This window comes from Rhinoderma darwinii, chromosome 1, assembly GCF_050947455.1.
Source record: "Rhinoderma darwinii isolate aRhiDar2 chromosome 1, aRhiDar2.hap1, whole genome shotgun sequence".
Taxonomy (NCBI): domain Eukaryota; kingdom Metazoa; phylum Chordata; class Amphibia; order Anura; family Rhinodermatidae; genus Rhinoderma; species Rhinoderma darwinii.
The window spans coordinates 230928371-230948075 of record NC_134687.1 but is presented as its reverse complement, the minus strand read 5'-3'; the positions used below and the strand labels follow the sequence as shown (position 1 = coordinate 230948075).

General features: G+C 40.9%; 1 protein-coding gene across 1 annotated transcript in view; it reads right to left on the bottom strand.

Moving 5' to 3' along the window:
- Positions 1–18718, bottom strand: part of UBXN8 (UBX domain protein 8) — a 39163-nt gene extending 20445 nt beyond the window's left edge. The window contains exons 1-4 of the mRNA XM_075849953.1: positions 18554–18718; positions 15964–16086; positions 9025–9092; positions 2783–2905 (exon numbers count right to left, since the gene is read on the bottom strand). Coding sequence (XP_075706068.1) covers positions 2783–2905; positions 9025–9092; positions 15964–16086; positions 18554–18638 — 399 coding nt within the window. The 5' untranslated portion in view covers positions 18639–18718. The remainder of the gene's footprint in view (positions 1–2782; positions 2906–9024; positions 9093–15963; positions 16087–18553) is intronic.
- Between the last annotated feature and the right edge of the window lie 987 nt (positions 18719–19705).

Below are 19705 nucleotides of genomic sequence, written 5' to 3'. Positions count from 1 at the left end.
CAAATCAGCATTACTTAATGTTGTTGCGGGGTTATGCCGTCATGGTAACCAAAGTCGAATTTTAGCGGGCACTTCTGGTTAGTATATACAATTTTATAGAGGAAGATGTACCTTTATATTATTTAAAGAGACTGTCACCACATTATAAGTGCCCTATCTCCTATATAAGGAGATCGGCGCTATAATGTAGGTGACAGCAGTGCTTTTTATTTAAAAAAACTATCTATTTTCACCACTTTATTAGCGATTTTAGCTTTATGCTAATGAGTTTCTCAATGGACAACTGGGCAAGTTTTTACTTTAGACCAAGTGGGCGTTGTACAGAGGAGTGTATGACGCTGACCAATCAGTGACCAATCAGCCTCATTCACTCCTCTCCATTCATTTAGGCAGCGCATAGGGATCCTTTTAGATCGCTATGTGCTGACTTATACTAACACATTAACAATACTGAAGTGTTTAGACAGTGAATAGACATTCCACGGGAAGTCTATTCACAATCCCTGCACTTCGTTACTGTTTCTGTGGTAGTTACAGCAGAGGAAGCGTGATCTCGTTGTAACCTGTCATTTACAGCGTAATCTCGCAGGATTACGCTTGCTCTGCTGTAACTACCACAGAAACATTAACGAAGTCCCGGGATTGTGAATAGACATCCCGTGGAATGTCTATTCACTGTCTAAACACTTCAGTATTGTTAATGTGTTAGTATAAGACAGCACATAAGGATCTAACAGGATCCCTATGCGCTGCCTAAATGAATGGAGAGAAGTGTATAACCCTGATTGGTCAGCGTCATACACTCCTCTGTACAACGCCCACTTGGTCAATAGTAAAACACGCCCAGTTGTCCATTAAGCAACTCATTAGCATAAATCTAAAATCGCTAATAAAGTGGTGAAAATAGATCGTTTTTTAAAATAAAAAGCACTGCTGTCATCTACATTATAGCGCCGATCTCCTTATGTAGGAGATAGGGCACTTATAATGTGTTGACAGAGCCTCTTTAACAATTTCTGTGCCTGTTTCACAGCTCATTATTACTATTATTTGTGGGGGTTTTCTATGAGAATATGTCACATGTCTGATAAGAACACTGCATCTAATATAAATATCAAATATATTTGTCACCTTTTCTTTTTATATTATCGGCAGGAGCCACTAGAAGATTAAAGACTTGCACCCACTTTTCCTACTAGTCATGTGCAGCATGCTGGCCAATCAAATAATAAGCAGTAATCCTATTGTTAATATACAGTATATGGACAAAAGTATTGGGACATATCTCTTAATCATTGAATTCAGGTGTTTCAGTCAACCACAGGTGTATAAAATCCAGCACCTAGCCATGAAGCAGCCTTTACAAACATTAGTGAAAGAATGGGTCGTTCTAAAGAGTTCACTGAATTCCAGCGTGATACTATAATAGGATGCCACCGTTTTAACAAGTCAGCGTTCCTCATAGATATTCCACGATCAACTGTGAGTGGTATTATTGTAAAGTGGAAGCACTTAGGAACCACAGCAACTTAGCCACGGAGTGGCAGACCACGTAACGTTACAGAGCGGGGTCGCGATTGCTGAGGAGCATAGTGCAGAAAGGTCGCCAACGCTCTGCTGACTTAATAACTGCTGTGTTCCAAATCTCCTCTGGCATTAACATCAGCAGAAAAATTGTGCCCAGGGAGCTTCATGGCATGGGTTTCCATGGCCGAGCAGCTGCATGCACTCCTTACATCACCTAGCACAATGCCAAGCGTCGTATAGAGTGGTGTAAAGCACGCCGCCACTGGACTCTGGAGCAGTGGAAACGTGTTCTGTGGAGTGACGAATCACGCTTCACTATCTGACACTCTGATAGACGAGTCTGGGTTTGGCAAATGCCAGGAGAACGTTACCTGCCTGACTGCATTGTGCCAACTGTAAAGTTTGGTGGAGGAGGGATAATACTATGGGGTTATTTTTCAGGGATTGGCATAGGCTTCTTAGTGCCAGCAAAGAGAAAACTTAAGCATACCAAGACATGTTGGACAATTGTATGCTACCAGCATTGTGGGATCAGTTTGGGTAAGTTCCTTTTCTGTTACAGAATGACTGTGCCCCAGTGCACAAAGCAAGGTCAATAAAGACATGGTTGGGCGAGTTTGGAGTGAAAGAACTTGACTGGTCCGCACAGAGCCCTGACTTCAACCCCATTGAACACCTTTAGGATGAACTAGAACAGATAGTGCGAGCCAGGCCCTCTTGTCCGACATCAGTGTCTGACCTGGGAAATACTCTTCTGGGTGAATGAGCAAACATTCCCACACACATACTCCAAAATCATGTGGAAAGCCTTCCCAGAAAAGTGGTAGATGTTTTAGCTGCAAAGGTGGGACCAACTTCATATTAATGACTATGGATTTAGAATGGGGCTCCATGAAAGCTTCTGTAGGTGTAATGTGTAGGTGTCCCAATACTTTTGTCCATAAAATGTGTTTTGCTTCAGTTAATATAGGCCCTTAAATTGTCTTTTTCTGTTAAGTAGCCACAATTAGAGCTCCCACAGGCTTTGTCACTCAGCTTTCCGAGACTCTTGAATGACAACTATGCTCAGTTATGCAGCAATTTGAGATACATTGTGTATTATTGCATATCCAGGAAGATTTGCTATTGAAGAGCTGTGGGACAACCCCTGAGGAGTCTATAATAGCAGTCTTATTGGTTCTTACCAGCTAGCAATAACTAGTTTAATCTTTGATAGCCAGGCCGTTGGCTGCAGTTTTGATTGGTCTCTACTTACACCAACTGTATAACCTTCAGTTAGTTTCCACGTTTGTCCTGTCATCTTGTAGAAACGTTCCTCCTGCTTTTTACGTTTTTCTTCATGACGTGGTTTTAAAACGTTCTCATTGTATTCACTTGCCTGCCATAAAGAGATACATTTTATTATTGCCTCAAGAGGCACATACATGTAGGATACTTCTAAATTGCACACACGTTTTGAAAGCAATGTTTAGCCCCACACCTTTTCATTAACCCCTTATTACCGAAGGTATTTTAAACCTTAACCCCTTAATGACCGGGCCTGTTTGTCACTTAATGACCACTTTTAAAATCTGATATGGCTGAATTTATCAGAGAATAACTCTGCAATAGTTTTGAATATCCAAGTAATTCTGACATTGTTTTTTCGTCACATGTTGTACTTTATTTTAGTGGTAAAAGTAGACTGATACGATTTGCGTAAATTAATTAAAAAATACTAAAATGTATGACATTTTGTAAAAATTTTATTTTTTCCTATTTTAAACTTCAATATGTCACATATGTACATACATACTGTACATTTTTTTTATTAAGTACATATTTCCATCTCTTTACTCTATTAGGGCAGCACTTTTGAAAAAAAAAACAATCAATTTTGAGCAATTTAGAAGATTATAAATGTTGAAGTACATTTTGTTTTTCTGCACCAAGCCAGGTTTTCAGAGGCTCATAGGTGTCAGAATAATGGAAACGCCCACAAATGACCCCATTTAGAAAACTACACCCCTTAAGGTATTTATTAAGGGGTGTTGTAAGTATTTTGACCCCACCGTTTTTTTGTAAGAATTCACGCAAAGCAGGTGTAAAAAAATATAATTTCAATTTTTTCACAAATGTGTCATTTTAAAGACCGATTTTTTTGTAAAATGAACATGAGAATGAAGAAACACACCCCAAAATAAATCTCCCTGTTTCTCCTGTGTTCAATAATATCCCTATTGTGGCCCTAATGCGCTGCCTGGACACATGGCAGGGTCCAAAAGGAAGGGAGCACCTGGTGGCTTTCAGGACACCAATTTTGCTTGAGAATGTTTTAGGCCCCACTGCACCTTTGGAGAGGCTTTGAGCTGCCAGAACGATATAAACTCCCCTATTTAGAAAACTAGACCCCTTAAGGTATTTATCTAGAGGTGTAGTGAGTATTTTGACCCGACAGTTATTTTGCTCAATATAATGAAGAGACAGTGCAAAAAATTAAATGTTGATTTTTTTGTTCACAAATGTGTTATTTATAGGACATATTTTTCGTACACAGTACATGAAACTGCGGAAATGCACCGCAACTTTTTTTGCGCTGCTTCTACTATTTTCCAAAAAGCCCCCACTTAGGACGTAATCCATTGCCTGGCCGCATGGTGGGGCACAAAATGACAGGAACCCCTCTATGGTTTTTCAGGACATAATTTTAACTTGAATGACTTATAGGCCCCACTCCTTCTTTACAAAGGATTTGAGCTGGCAGAACAATGTAACAACCCCAAAGGTGACCCCATTTTGAAAACTACATTCCCTAAGGTATTCATCTAGGGGTGTAGTGAGATTTTTTTGGCAGGAGGGGGCACTTCAGATGGGACATGTTGTCCTGGGACAATTCTGCTGGCTTGACAAGATGATGCGAACCCTCCCCTCCCCTGGACCTGGTCTCCCAATATAAGATTTTTAATCACTTTTTTTGGGTAATTAAAATAGGATCCCTGGTTCTCCACCTTTCTAAAAATGACAAATGAGTTATATAGGTACGCTTGAATAAGGTGAACGACCAGTTTTTTGTACCATATCCGGGATTTCCGGACAGCATTGTAGGGCGGCAGCATCTAGTCTGCAAGGTTCACCCCACCCTTTCATTTATTGTAGTCCTGTATGCAAACAGGCTTACAGTCGACTGCACTATTGATTCCGTCAAAACAACGGAAGCCTGTCACAACGATGACAAACGGAAACCATAAGCAACGTTTCCGTCACCATTGAGATTAATGGTGATGTAAACGGAAGCTAAGGTTTGCGTTTGCCTTTCCATTGAGGGGTTCCCCCGACGGAAACCTCCAACGAAACCCCTCAACGGAAGGGCAGCGCTGATGTGAACATGCTTCTGTCAGTTTCTCTCCAGCGTGTTGCCGAACAGCCGAGGGGAAACTGATGCTAGAACGGATTCCTTAGCTTTCTATCAGTTATGGCTTTGTACGGCGGTGGTGCTGTGCAGGAGCAGGATCCAAAAACGTTACCTGCATCGTTTTTTGGGTCTGGCGCGTATCCTATCTATTTTAACTGTGGCCGGATGAACATCGGGTGCTGTCGCATCCTCCTTCCGGCAGCACCCGGCATGAAGGTGGACGGGCGTATGTCCCGCTGTCAACTGTATCTGCGTCCTCATGCTGACCGCACGCGCACTTGTTGTCAGGAGCGGCGCTCTAACGGCGGAGATCAGAGAAACCCCTCATCTTCGCCGTTATTCCCTTGAATTCTACGATCAAAGCTGACAGCAGCATTCAAGGGGAAAATGCAAAGGGAGACGACTCTTGGATCGCGTCACAGGGAATCCCTGTGATGCCATTGAGGTACATACCATATATGGGCAGACAGCCCAGGGTCCATTGAAGGACCCCAGGGCTGTCTTACCATATTTCCTGTTGTTAGGGCATACTTAGGTATGTTCTAACAACTGCCTGTGTACTATCCATACACAGGCTAATGTACTGGCATATGGATATATGCCAGTGCATTAAAGTTTAAAAATATAAAGTAATGTTTTTATTAAAAAAATACACATACACATTTTTTACAACAAACATTAAAATAAGTCTCAATACATAAAATATACACATTCGGTATTGGCACGGCCGTGATAACCTGCACAACAATTTTTGTTGCATCATTTATGATATGTAAGCTACTGTTGGCAAAGTATCGTTTTGGTATCGAAAATCGCAATACTACACAAAGTATTGGTATCGAAGTCCAAATTCTGGTATCGTGACAACCCTATATTCAGATAATTGCTGTTGGTGTATATATACATATACAGTATGTCAAAGTGCTACAACATGTGTACCTACACTAATATCTGTCTGCACTATATGTATATTACGACTATATTAAATGTACTTTACTGCACTCTACCATTATTACATGTACTGCCCAGAAGAAGCTCCTGTCGTCTACATACAAAGGGATTCATCAGCCTTTAGCAGCTCTCCATACGCTTTTATGTAAAGACTTTCTTTAACTGTATTAGTTATCTGCTTATTTTTCTTAAATCTTAATTTTTTCTTATTTTGATTCGACATTTTAGAGGCTTTGGAATCAACAAACAGTTTTTATAAACTTATGGTCTCAATATAAGCAATGTAACCAGGCTTAGGAAAAAGTACAGTGCCCTTTCAGGTTACCATATTAACCCCTTCCCGCAAATGGACATACCATTACATTCCTAATTGCAATGTTCTTACTGCAGTAGGACGTAATGGTACATCCAGTGGATGGCACAGGCACACAAAAACTGTAGTACACAGCTGATTTCCCTCTGCAACGGCCAAGATTGGAGTTACCTCTGATCTTGGCCAATCAACCACTCAGATAGCGCAGTCAAAAGCGACCGCAGCAGGTAGTTTTACGCGATTGTGGGGTGCCGAGGAGTTCGCATGGCAGCTGAGGGCCTTACAAATCGTCTTTAGCCTGATAGACTGGAAGTATAAGAATATGTTCATATCTGCGTTGGAGGTTCTGTTAGGAGTCTCCATTGCAAATGCTGACCAAAATGGTATAAAAAAATAGCGCAGCATGCTGCACTATAATTCACGGTAAAACGACGGAGACATGATAGAAACCCGACGGAACCCATTAAAGTGAATGGGTTCGGTCAGGCGTAATTGGCATTCGTCGTACGACGGATCCGGCACTTCTGTGTTTTTTTTTTGTTGTTGTTCTGCTTCTATGATGGGGCAGAAAAACAGAAACCCGAAGGCAGATGTGAACCAAGCCTAATTGCAGTCTATTATTGAAGCACCCCAACAATCGCATGTTCAAGTCCTATACTAGGACTAAAGAAAATTGTAAAAAAACTTAAAAAAAGAACAAATGCTTTATTACGGAAAGAAATGCGCATAATTGGTATAGCCGCATCCGTAACGACCCAAACGCTAAAATTACAAGGTTACTTATGCTGCAAAGTAAACGGAGTGAAAAACAGCAACAAAAAAAAAAGCCAGAATTTTTTCTCTTCTCACTTCCCAAAAAACGGAATAAAAAGGGATCAAGAAGTCATATGTACCCCAAAATGGTACCAATTAATACGTCAACGCATCCCGCAAAAACAAGCTTTCATACACCTCCGTTGACAGCAAAATAGAAATGTTATGGCTTTTTGAATGCAGCGAGACAAACCTGCTGATTTCGGGGGAACAAAGGCTGACTGCGAGGGCAATTCACACAAACGTTTTTCCACACAGACCTGCGATCCAAATGGAAAATGAAAATCGCAACATGCACCATCCGAGTCCGATTTGCAGATTAGACTCTTAAATGGGGACGCAAACAAAAATGGACAGCATACAGACATCATCCGTATTTCACAGATCTGTTGCTAAGAGACGCTGAAAATATTTTTTTTCACAACAGGAAGTAATGTCTGGCCTACTGCAATTTTCTTTGCTGTGGTAAAAAACAGATGACATTTTGATGTCAAATATGCACATAGGAATCTTTTACGGACTCCATAAAAATGAAATGATCTTGTGATTTCAGCCATACTATACAATACAAGCTGCTGGGTGCCGTTGAGTACTCATTCTATCAGACAAGCTTACTGTTGGGTCAGTCTCTAGCCCCTCTCTCTGCTCTCCTGCATGCTAATAGCATGACTAGCTGACATTTCATTTATTTTCTTTGATTGTAAAGATGTCAGCTTAGATTACTGTTCAGGAGAGAAGAGAGGGTCTGGAGGATGACATGACAGTAAACTCGTCTGACGGAATGAGCACTGAATGGCATCCAGCAGCTTATATTGTATTGTGAGACAGCTGCAGAAAACAAAAGGTCCAACATTTTTAATTAAAACCAATTGTAAATATATTTTATTTAATAAAAAACGATATAAAGCAAAGAAAAAAAATGTCTGCAAAGGTGTCCATAGCCTTTAATGCCCAAAAGAGCTGCGTCCTTAAGGGCTCAATCGGATTGTACAGGTTTAAAAAAAAACTCTCTGCTTTCATTCTAAAACTATGTAACGCCTGTCCACAGGTTGTGTGTGATATTGCATTCACTGCAATGGAGCGAAGGTGCAATACCAGACAACCCATCCACAGGGGTAACGCTATTTCTGGAAGAAAGCAGTCATGTTTTTCTAATCCTGCATCTAATCCCCTTTCATTTGTTCGGGGATGCCCATTAGAACTTAAAAATATTGTAACTTGAGACCATAACTCTATGGAATCCTAGTAATTGGCTCAAAATGTCAACCAAAAATAAGAAAAAATGAACATATTAAAAAAAAGTTCTTACATATAAAAGTCAGAAGAGTGGTGGAAGATTGAAAATGACTATTATTTCCAGTTCCTTATATATTGCCAACAGTCTGCAGCGTCATTGGATGGCCAAAAAGTGCATGCACTTCAGTAATATAGCCCCCACTGATTACTGATCTACTTGCCCCCATATCGATGTGCTGAAATACAGGTTTTTTTTAATATTCTAGTGAAATGCAGATGCTGACTGGCTAGGTGTTTCAGCCAATACTGTGTGCCTCGATCAACTGTCTGTGGCATTTAAGTGGTTTCAGGTTACAATGGCCCAGTAATGGCTATTGAAAAGGCCCTTTTACATGGGCCAATTATCGAGGAAACGCTCGTTCATAGAATGCTCACGTTGCCAATAATTGCCCTGTGTAAACGGGGCACCGATCAGCAGATGAACGAGCAAACGATCGGAGTAACGAGCGCTCGTCCCCATACTAGTTTCTTGTGAAAGAAGCAAACGAGCGCCGAACAACGAGCTTTCTCGTTGATTGCCGCTCGTTTACACGGCCCAGGACGGGCCGTGTAAGAGGACCTTAAGTTGAAAATATTGAAACCAGAGGATGCTAGAACTTTATATACACACTATCCAGTGGTCCCTTAAGTAAAACTAGGCAGCCATGATATTGAGCAAATGGAAACAGCACACTATTTTTAGTGCTACAGTACTAGACAAAGGCACTACGCTAGGTATGTAAATGTTACTCACCTTTTTGCTTAAAAGTTCTTGCTGCTCCTTTCTTATCTCTTGATGACGCTCATTTTCTTCTTGAGGAACTAAGGAATTATTAAACAAGTAAGACATCTGTTATAAACAAGTGACAGTTTATGTACCTAAGTACATGACCTTCTATTAATTAAAGGCGTTTTTGTGCTTTGGACAATTTATTTTTGTTAGAAGAATCCCCTGAAAATAAGCTGATGACAGGTTGTCCTGCCGCTGAGACTTGATCAATTCCAGTGTAGCGCCTACCAGAGGACAAAAAAAGCATTACACAACTCTCACTGAAATCAATGGGTTACCTGTGTAATACATAGACATGCTGTGTCCTCCAGAGCGAGGGCTCTTTGTAGCTGCTCGATACAGGTCTGGAACAGGAAGCCTTTCTCTATTAGTTCATAATTCCCAAATAAAGTGTTTGAGAATGTTTGTTTTTTTTTGTTTTGTTTTTTTTTTAAATCAGACAACCCTTTTGGGTACTCAGTATTACCTGGAAGGACAAAACACATCAGAATATTCACCTACTCATAAAACCAGATAAGCTAGGGAATATCTGCATAATTTATCTACGACTGTGGATAATGATGCAAAGCATCCTTAGCATTTTATTTGAAAATTCTAAGAAAAAAAATCTGTAAAATTGCTATACACCAAAATAAGTGTAAGTAGGAAAAACCTGCAAGTCTAGTGGTAATGAATGTTACCGGTCTCAAGAAAAAAAACGTATTCATTGTATAATGAAGCGACTCAATTTTCTAATATATCGTGTATATCAATAAGACACTGGATTGCTAGAATTTGACTGTACTGCTAATACTACTAAGGGGTGATTGGACAGAGCTCTTTAAACTAGCACATCTATTAGATTCCATAGTTAAAAGGTGCCCCTGAGTGATACTGCACCTATTGAGCAGTCCTCCAAATTCTCGTTCAGGGGTTGTTCAAAGCAGAGGGACCCTCTCAGCTGATTGGTCGGGAAGCATTATGCGGCTAGATTTGTGACACATATACATTAGGATGTCAGTATGCTAATCACATGATCCCTCTTAGCTGTTTAGCATACAACTTGTAACATTGTGCTCTGGTCCCTGCTGCTGTACCTCATGGTTCATCATGATAAATGAGACATTATGCCATCATGGGCGAAACATCACCATAGCCAGCAGTAATTGGCTGTAGCATTATGTGACATGACATTAATATGGATGACACATCATCAGGTCAGAATCTAAAAATTGGAGAGGAGTGGAACGGAGTAGAATCCTAAAGGAAAGTATATATTAATAGACTTCCAAGGTGGTGTGTTTTACTTTAAATAGCAAATAGGCCTCAATTTACACAATCATCAAAGCAAGTGGTTTAGTAGCTATACTGCTTTAACCGATTCAGGATCGGGCTATTTTGAGCCTTCAGGACCAGACACCGTTTAGCCATTTTTAGCACTCGTTAAACAGCTATAACTATTTTATTTGTTGTGCTAGCGACGTGATTTTTGTGATGTTTTTTCCGTAGACAATGCAGGTTTCTTTTTTTTATCGCTTTTATACACATCCTTTTTGCTATTTAAGAATTTTTTAGGCTTAAATTTTGAAAATAATAGTAAAAAAAGAAGCTTTTTTTATATTTTCGCTATTTTTTTCTGGTAATAATATAGTTTTACCCTAAAATAAACCTTTTATTTCTGCCGCTGCCTCTATTCATAGCGCTGTGTAGAAGAGATCAGAGAAGATAGAAGTAGCTAAAACCCACGCTGTAAAAAAGTCTATGGCGCAGGTATTAACCCCTTAAGGACGCAGCCTAGTTTGGGCCTGAAGGCTCAGAGCCCATGTTTCAAATCTGACATTTTTCAATTAATGTGGTAATAACGTCGGAATGCTTTCACCTATCCAAGCTGAGATTGTTTTCTCGTGACACATTGGGCTTTATGTTATTGCTCACTGATTTTTAGTCCATAGGGATATAATGTTATTTCTGATAATCATGTAACTACATGTATCCAATTCATAAATTGTATCTGTGTATAATTATTAATGCAGATGTAACAATATTTACTACTAGTGCTTTTGCACTTACATTGATGCTTTCAGTAACGATAAATTGGTAGGCCAAAACGAAACGTGCTCTAAGCCTATTGTGAGTCTAGTCTGGATTTAATTTAGATAGAATATTGTATTTGTATATATTTTTATTTTTGTATTTTATAATTTTTATTTTATTATTTTATCTCCAAGCTAGACTACTAATATAAATAGGCAGTAATTTACGCGGGTGTAATATTCCCTTTTCCCCTACTCCGATAGTACTGCTAGTGTAGTCAGGGACCTTGTTCCCATATGTTCTGCCCTACAACCAGTACTCTAGGATACTCGTGCAGCTTCTCAATCCCAGATTGCTGCACTGCTTCGGAGTTAGCCAGCTCAATATTAACTGAAGCACAGTCAATACTGCGGCTACTAAGTAATAGTCCTAGTTGAAGCTCTGATATCGTTCAGCCTTAAATTGTCAGCCCTACGCGGTTCATTACTTATATTAAGATCTGCCGTAACTCTTCAGGGGCCTGCAGATTTTAATCTTGTTGATAGTGTTAGCGCTCAATGTATTAAAGGCATCGATTCATGCCTAACGTGGGGTCCAGTTTGCTAGCCGCAGTTGGCGGCAGGACGCTTCACCTTAAAAGGTGAAGTGTCCACCCCTCTCAGCATGCACAGCCAATCATAAGGCTCAGCCCATTCAGTATGTCTCTCCCCTTAAACGGGGGCTCACCCGTCTTATCCAATCATAAGTCCGCTGAGCCGGCTTCTCCAGAATGACGTGTGGGGAGTCGATTGGATAGACGAGTGCCACTGAAAACCAGTGCAAATGATTCCACCCCTCCCTCCACGTACGGGCTGGGGGCGGTACACTCTCGAGACATACAACGCCGTACCAGGTATGAATAAACCATGCCTATATTCTCAACGTTCATGTGTATGCAAGGAGGGATGCAATTAATATGTTTAGCGTGTGCAGGTTTAATTATTTGTTAGAAGAGACTATCGATGCATGTGTGTTTACTCGCCACATTAGTTCTTTTTGATTTATTTAAAAATCCACTCAAAAATAGTGGAAGTTAATTTACAGTTATATAATGAAGAGGTTACTTAAAGAGGCTCTGTCACCAGATTTTGCAACCCCTATCTGCTATTGCAGCAGATCGGCGCTGCAATGTAGATAAGAGTAACGTTTTTATTTTTAAAAAACGAGCATTTTTGGCCAAGTTATGACCATTTTTGTATTTATGCAAATGAGGCTTGCAAAAGTCCAACTGGGCGTGTTTAAAGTAAAAGTCCAGCTGGGCGTGTATTATGTGCGTACATCGGGGCGTGTTTACTACTTTTACTAGCGGGGCGTTCTGACGAGAAGTATCATCCACTTCTCTTCACAACGCCCAGCTTCTGGCAGTGCAGACACACAGCGTGTTCTCGAGAGATCACGCTGTGACGTCACTCACTTCCTGCCCCAGGTCCTGCATCATGTCGGACGAGCAAGCACATGCTGCTGCAGAATCAACTGTAGACTCTGGTGCCGATGTGGCCGACACGATGCAGGACCTGGGGCAGGAAGCGCAAACACGCTGTGTGCCTGCACTGCCAGAAGCTGGGCGTTCTGAAGAGAAGCGGATGATACTTCTCGTCAGAACGCCCAGCTAGTAAAAGTAGTAAAAACGCCCCGATGTAACACACATAATACACGCCCAGTTGCACTTTTACTGTAAACACGCCCAGTTGTACTTTTGCAAGCCTCATTTGCATAAATACAAAAATGGTCATAACTTGGCCAAAAATGCTCGTTTTTTAAAAATAAAAACGTTACTGTAATCTCCATTGCAGCGCCTATCTGCTGCAATAGCTGCTAGGGGTTGCAAAATCTGGTGACAGAGCCTCTTTAAGTAGGACCGTAATGGATAAGCTTTTTTGCATAGGTGGTCCATCCCTATAGATGGAGGACTATGGACCAGAGCAACACATCCCGTATGTATAAGTGAGTTCCATAGTTTCCCCATTGGGCTTTATGTTAGCGGTAAAATTTGGTTGATACATTGAATGTTTCTTTTTAAAAAATAGCAACATTTTTTTAAAATCTTTACAAATTGTCATTTTTTTTTAATTTAAATGTATCTGCTTGTAAGGCAGACGGTTTTACCACACAAAATAGTTACCAATTAACATTTCCCATATGTCTACTTTAGATTGGCATCGTTTTTTGAACATTATTTTATTTTTCTTGGACGTTACAAGGCTTAGAACATAAACAGCAATTTCTCATATTTTCAAGAAAATTTCAAAAGCCTTTTCTTTAGCTACCAGTTCAGTTCCGAAGTGGCTTTGAGGGGCCTATGTATTATATACCCCCATAAAATACCCAATTCTTAAAACTAGATCTCTCAAAGTATTCAAAACAGCATTTAGAAAGTTTCTTAACCCTTTAGGTGTGTCACAGGAATTAAAGTAAGTGGAGGTGAAATTTTCATTTTTCTTGCAGAAATTCAATTTTAATACATTTTTTTTTCTGTAACACAGAAGGTTTTACCAGAGAAACGCTACTAAATATGTATTGTCCAGATTCTGCAGTTATTAGAAATGTCCCACATGTGGCTCTACTGCGCTCGTGGACTAAAACACAAGCCCCAGAAGAAAAGAAGCACCCAGTGCATTTTGGGGCCTGTTTTTTATTAGAATATATTTTAGGCACCATGCTAGGTTTGAAGAGGTGTTGTGGTGCCAAAATAGTAGAAATCCCCCAAAACTGGAAACTACACCCCTCAGGGAATTTGTTTATGGGTGTTGTGACCATTTAGACCTCACAGTTTTTTCACAGAACTTATTTGAATTGGGCTGTGAATTAAAAAAAATATATTTTTTTCCAATAATATGTCGTTTTGACTCAAAATTTCTTATTTTCACAAGGAATAAAATACCCAATTTTGTTACCCAATTTCTCCTGAGTGCGGCAATACCCCATTTGTGGTGATAAACTGCCGTTTGGGCTCAGAAGGACAGGAGCGCTATTTGTTCTTTGGAGTCCAGATTTTGCTGGATTGGTTTTCGGGTGCCATGTCGCATTTGCAGAGCCCCAGAGGTACCAAAGCAATGGAAACCCACCAGAAGTGACCCCATTTTGGAAACTACACCCCTTAAGGCATTCATCTAGAGGTGTAGTGAGCATTTTGACCCCACAGGTATGGTCTAAAAGGTAATGAGCAGCAGATGGTGGTGTGAGATTTGCAATTTTATATATATATATATATATATATATATATATATATATATATGCCATTTCAGTGTCCAATATATTGTGCCCAGCATACGCTACTGGAGATATACACCCCATAAATTGTAATGTGGGTTCTCCTGTGTACGGCAATACCCCTTAGACCATAAGGTCTATAAAGTCATCAGTGAAAAATAACTTTAAAAAGTCCATCTCACTGGGCCCTGCCGTGTTAAATTTGATCCCCGGACTGCCCGTATACTCGGGGATTTGGGGCTCATAATTGTCTGGTGTGGGGGTCCATATGGGGCCACTTCGCTCAGGGGTTTCAACTGCGACGGGGTCACTTCTTTCGGGGGTTTCAACTGTGGTGGTGGTCCTGGGACGTCTCCTAGGTGGTCCCTCCTCTTCATCATTCGATGAAGTTGACAAATAAAAAAATAAAAAAAAGAGTCTCACCATCCGACGAGTCTGTGTCGGAGGCAGAAAATTATCTTTTATTATTTATCTGTGACACGTGTAAATTGTGTGCATAGACACGTGTATTGTGTATACAGCAAAAAAAAAATAAAAAAAATGTTAGAAAACTTGAAAACCAAATAAAAATATAATTCCCTAACTAAAAGCAATAGGATTCTACACCAAAAATTTTTTTTTTTGTTTTTTTTTATAGAATGAGTGGACTAACCCTACACTAAAACTAACTAGGGCGAGGGTTCCTAACACTAAACCTAACTAGATTTTTTTTTTAACTTCCCTAACGCTAAACCTAACTACAGCGACAATTCCCTGACACTAAACCTAACTAGATTATTCCGAGCTTCCCTGACACTAAACCTAACTAGTGATGGATCCCTAACGCTAAAACTAACTACGGTGACGGATTCCTGACGCTAAATTCCCTGACACTAAATCTAACTACGCTTTTTGACGTTTCCCTGACACTAACTAACCCAAATAATAAACTAGCTAGATGATAACTTTCTAAACTAACTTTTTTTTAATTTTAATCAATTATTTATTTATTTATTTTTTGTATTTTATAAAGAAAAAAAAAAATAAATAATCCACAGGGACCAAGAAATGTGGCCCTGAAGACTAAGAAGTGGTCAGTGAGTGATAGGACATCACTGACAAAAACTGGGGATGACAAGGGGAACTCAAGGAGGAGGAGGAGGACAGGAGTGGGAAGTGAATGGAGCAGGTGGGAAACACAAAAAAGTAACTTTTTAAAGTTTTCTTTACGTTTTTTCAGCACAATTCTCCTGACACAACCGCTCTGAACTACTCTCTAACGCCAACAGAGAAGTTCAGGGCGGGTGTGGGAGGATGTGAGGTCTGGGGCAGGAAATGATGTATGCGATCGCTGCTATTGGTTAGTAGTCACTGACTAACCCATAACAGTGATCACCACAATTGGTCCCGGAGAATTGGGCTGTGATAGCCTGCTGTCGGAAACAGCAGGTATCACAGCTCAAACACGCGCCTGGAATAAATGGAGCTGTGTTTACTCAGGTCAGTACATTTACTGAGCTGGGCGCGAACGATGCGCTCAGCTCGACGTAATAGTACTGAGCTGAGCGGGAAAGGTTTAAGGACCCCGACCGCCGGTTGTATATGCACAGCCGGCGGTTGGCAAACGGTTACATTTCCTATAGCCACAATATTTGACCTTACCTGCTTGAGAGATACCAGAGAGTTGAACTGTATTAAAATAAGGAACCACAACAGAAACAATCAAAGTAATAAGAGCGAGGATCAAGATAAATCTCCCCATCCAGAAAGCAATTTCTTTTAAACCTGATATAAAAGAAGACAAAAAAGTGACAAACATATAAACTAATTTGTAGAGAAAAGTTTTAACAGCACAGAAGCTCAGGCGTCATCGATTACCATTATAAGTAGAACAGAACCATCAATACCATTATAATCTGCATGAAAGGAAACGTGTAACTGGCGCTGTAGGATTTGCTGAAGACATCCCTTCCTAATCTCTCGCCTTTGCTTATGTTCATTATTGTTGACTATTTATAGCTTTAATTCTACAGAGTGTTAGAACTCCCAAACCGCTCCTTGAAGTAGTGCAGGAAGATGCCTATCAATAGGCCCCATTCGAAGATACCCATGCTTCTTCAGTGACAGCGGTCTGGATCTCACCTGCACCACCGTCACCCATGTTAGCCCACCACTACATCAGAAGAAAATATTTGGACTGGAAAAAGAAAGTATGCAAATATATCCTGGGACATACACATGGGTTTCCTAGGGCCAAACATGTGCCAAAAGGGAGTCCTGTTAGAATACATTTGACAAACCTGTGGATACTTTTTTTTTAGCCATAATATAGTCTTGTATGCACAAGAACATATTATGGCTGTACTTTTTAGCAAAAAAAAAAAAGGCCTAAGTCATAGAGTTGCGCTTTCAGTATAGTTGAGGCAAATGAATCCCGAAGAATATCAGCCAATTGTATGACAAAATGACCCTTTTTTTGCATACATTTGGCTAGTGAAATCTATGGGAGGGTTTCCAGTCACATCCGTGGTGAGAATCTAATCTAAGTCCAGCAAGAGTACAATCGGGTTTACAACATTTTTTTTATCACACGTTAGGGTTACGTCATGTATGTCATTTTGATGGGAAGAATAGCGCAGAATTCAGCATTATTTCTTCCTCCAAATCTGACAGAATTTGCAAACGGAGGCCCCGAATGGACATCCCAGCCAGTGCATTAGGACAATTTCCCACAAGCGTAATAAAGGCGGATTATTGCCCCTGTTCTGCGGCTGCAAATCCTGACCAAGCAATAGGTCCAATGACTGGAACTAGCAGCATCATAGATCCCTATGCAATATTCAGGTGTAAAAATGCTCCCTCTATTACACCCTTGTAAAACCAGCCTTAAGGTAAGTGGGCGACACATGGGGCAGTGGCACTAAACAGAGTAACTGTGGCCTGCAGAGACCGTTATAGGTTCTGTCACTCTATAGACACGTAAGAGGTTAAGGCTATATTCACACAACAGTTAAAAATGGCCACGTGACAGCCATCACACAGATGTTTTCAGAACAGTGAAGTTCTATGGGTGTTTTTATTAACGGGCGGTGAACACTGGCCGTCAAAAAATAGAACATGTTCTATTTTCGGAAGTCTTCACTGGCCGACGGCCTCATTAGAAGTTAATGGATAAGTATTAATGGCTGGTTTTCAGAAATCAATCCTTGCGACGGCGGTTAAAAACGGATACTGGCTCTTACAAGGGGACCCCCTGGGCACAGTGCTACTTTAAGTGCTGAGCCCAGGGAAGCCCCTGACATCACTGTCCATATATAGACAGTGATGTTGGGTGCTTTTAACTATGGAGTCCCCGGTTAGAGCATCGCAAGCACTCTGGCTGGGGACTCCTGTCTTGGGGTAGTCTTTGACATCACTGTCCATATATGGACAGTGACATTAGGGGCTTTTTAATGCGAGAATCCCCTCTGGCACTATGTGGGCTCTATCTACAGGGGACACGGTGGTACATAGGCACTGTGGCACTTCATACGTGTGCACTATCTACTTTGGAAACTGTGTGGGCACTGCGGCACTATGTGGGAACTATCCACAGTGGGCACTGCGGCACTATGTGGGAACTATCCACAGTGGGCATTGCGCCACTATCTATGTGGGCACAGTGGTGTTTTCAAGGGGTTGGGACAAAAAAAAGGCTGATAAACGTATGGCAAACGGATGACAAATGGTCGTTAAAAACGGCCAGACGGCCTCTAAATGGAGGACATTTTGAGACACACTGATGTAGGTTCTAATATTTTGTTTTTCCTTATGGGGTGACTATGCCTTTTTTTTTTTTTAGGCTAGGGCTCTAATGAGACTTTGGCCACGACACAAGTCGCACGCCCAAGGATCACTGGTGCACCGCCTGCCGCAACGGGTTTGAATACCTTGCAACTGTGGTGTCACAGTAACTTGCGGATCGCAAAGTGACCACTTTCAGTTTCATTATCCGCGATGAAGGAAGAGAGACACAGCGATTTTTGGACGCGTAGCTCTAGTCTTATGTGACTGTTGGTTAACATGTAAAATGATTGTGAACTGTTATGTTACGTTATACACAGAAGGAAAGTGCACACAAAGGGTTAAAGCTCCTTTCTACCCCTCACTATCATACAACGTATATGGCATGCAGTTAGGGCACAGAACACAAGGATGGCAGGTACACTGCATGGAATGACGTGTCGTAGTCTGAGGGGACGGAGCAGAATACCTAGCGGGTGACTCCTCAGGCACAGGAGGATGAAGAACGAGACGAGCAGTAGACATAATACTGGAGCCCGGCTCCTAGCTTCCATGTCTCAGGAGCAGGATGCGTCTGCCTGGGTGTCGTGTTCTGCGTGTGCGCACACGTGACCGGAACACGCTCCGTGTACTGCAGTGTAGTCGGCGCTATACTGTGTGCTCTGCCTGTCTACAGGTGTGAGGCTCCACTAACATAATACCCACAATGCATCTCGATGTGCTGCCCCGTCCGTGACACTAAATACACGGCTTCTGCCCGGAGTGCCAGCCACAGTACTATTACCTCTGGCATGGCTCAGCTACTGCAATAAGAGGTTGGACGTCCCCAAATGCTCCAGCATCCGAGACCTGAAGTGTGGAAAGAAGGATTCCAGCGCCCCATTCACCCATGTCCCTTCATTTTGAGATCTATGGAGATCCACTGATCAGAATGTTATTGCATATCCTAGATATTAATTCCCTTTTAACGAGGAGATTTCCCATCTCAGAAATGTATGTCATATACATTGGATACACCATCATTATCTGATAGGCCTTGTTCACACAGCATATCTTTGACATGTACGTTGGTGCACGACGGCATACACATTAACCCCTTCCCTCTTTAGCCACTTTTGACCTTCCTGACAGAGCCTCATTTTTCAAATCTGACATGTATCACTTTATGTGGTAATAACTCCGGAATGCTTTCACCTATCCAAGCGATTCTGAGATTGTTTTCTCGTGACACATTGGACTTTATGTTACTGTCAAAATTTGCTCGATATGTTCAGTATTTAATTGTGAAAAACACCAAAATGTAGCGAAAAATTGCAAAAATGAGCATTTTTCGAAATTTAAATGTATCTGCTTGTAAGACAGGCAGTTATACCACACAAAATTGTTGCTAATTAACATCCCCCACATGTCTACTTTAGATTGGCATCGTTTTTTGAACATTATTTTATTTTTCTATGACATCACAAGGCTTAGAACTTTAGCAGCAATTTCTCACATTTTCAAGAAAATTTCAAAAGGCTATTTTTACAGGGGCCAGTTCAGTTGTGAAGCGGCTTTTAGGGCCTTATATATTAGAAACCCCCAATAAGTCACCCCATTTTAAAAACTTCACCCCTCAAAG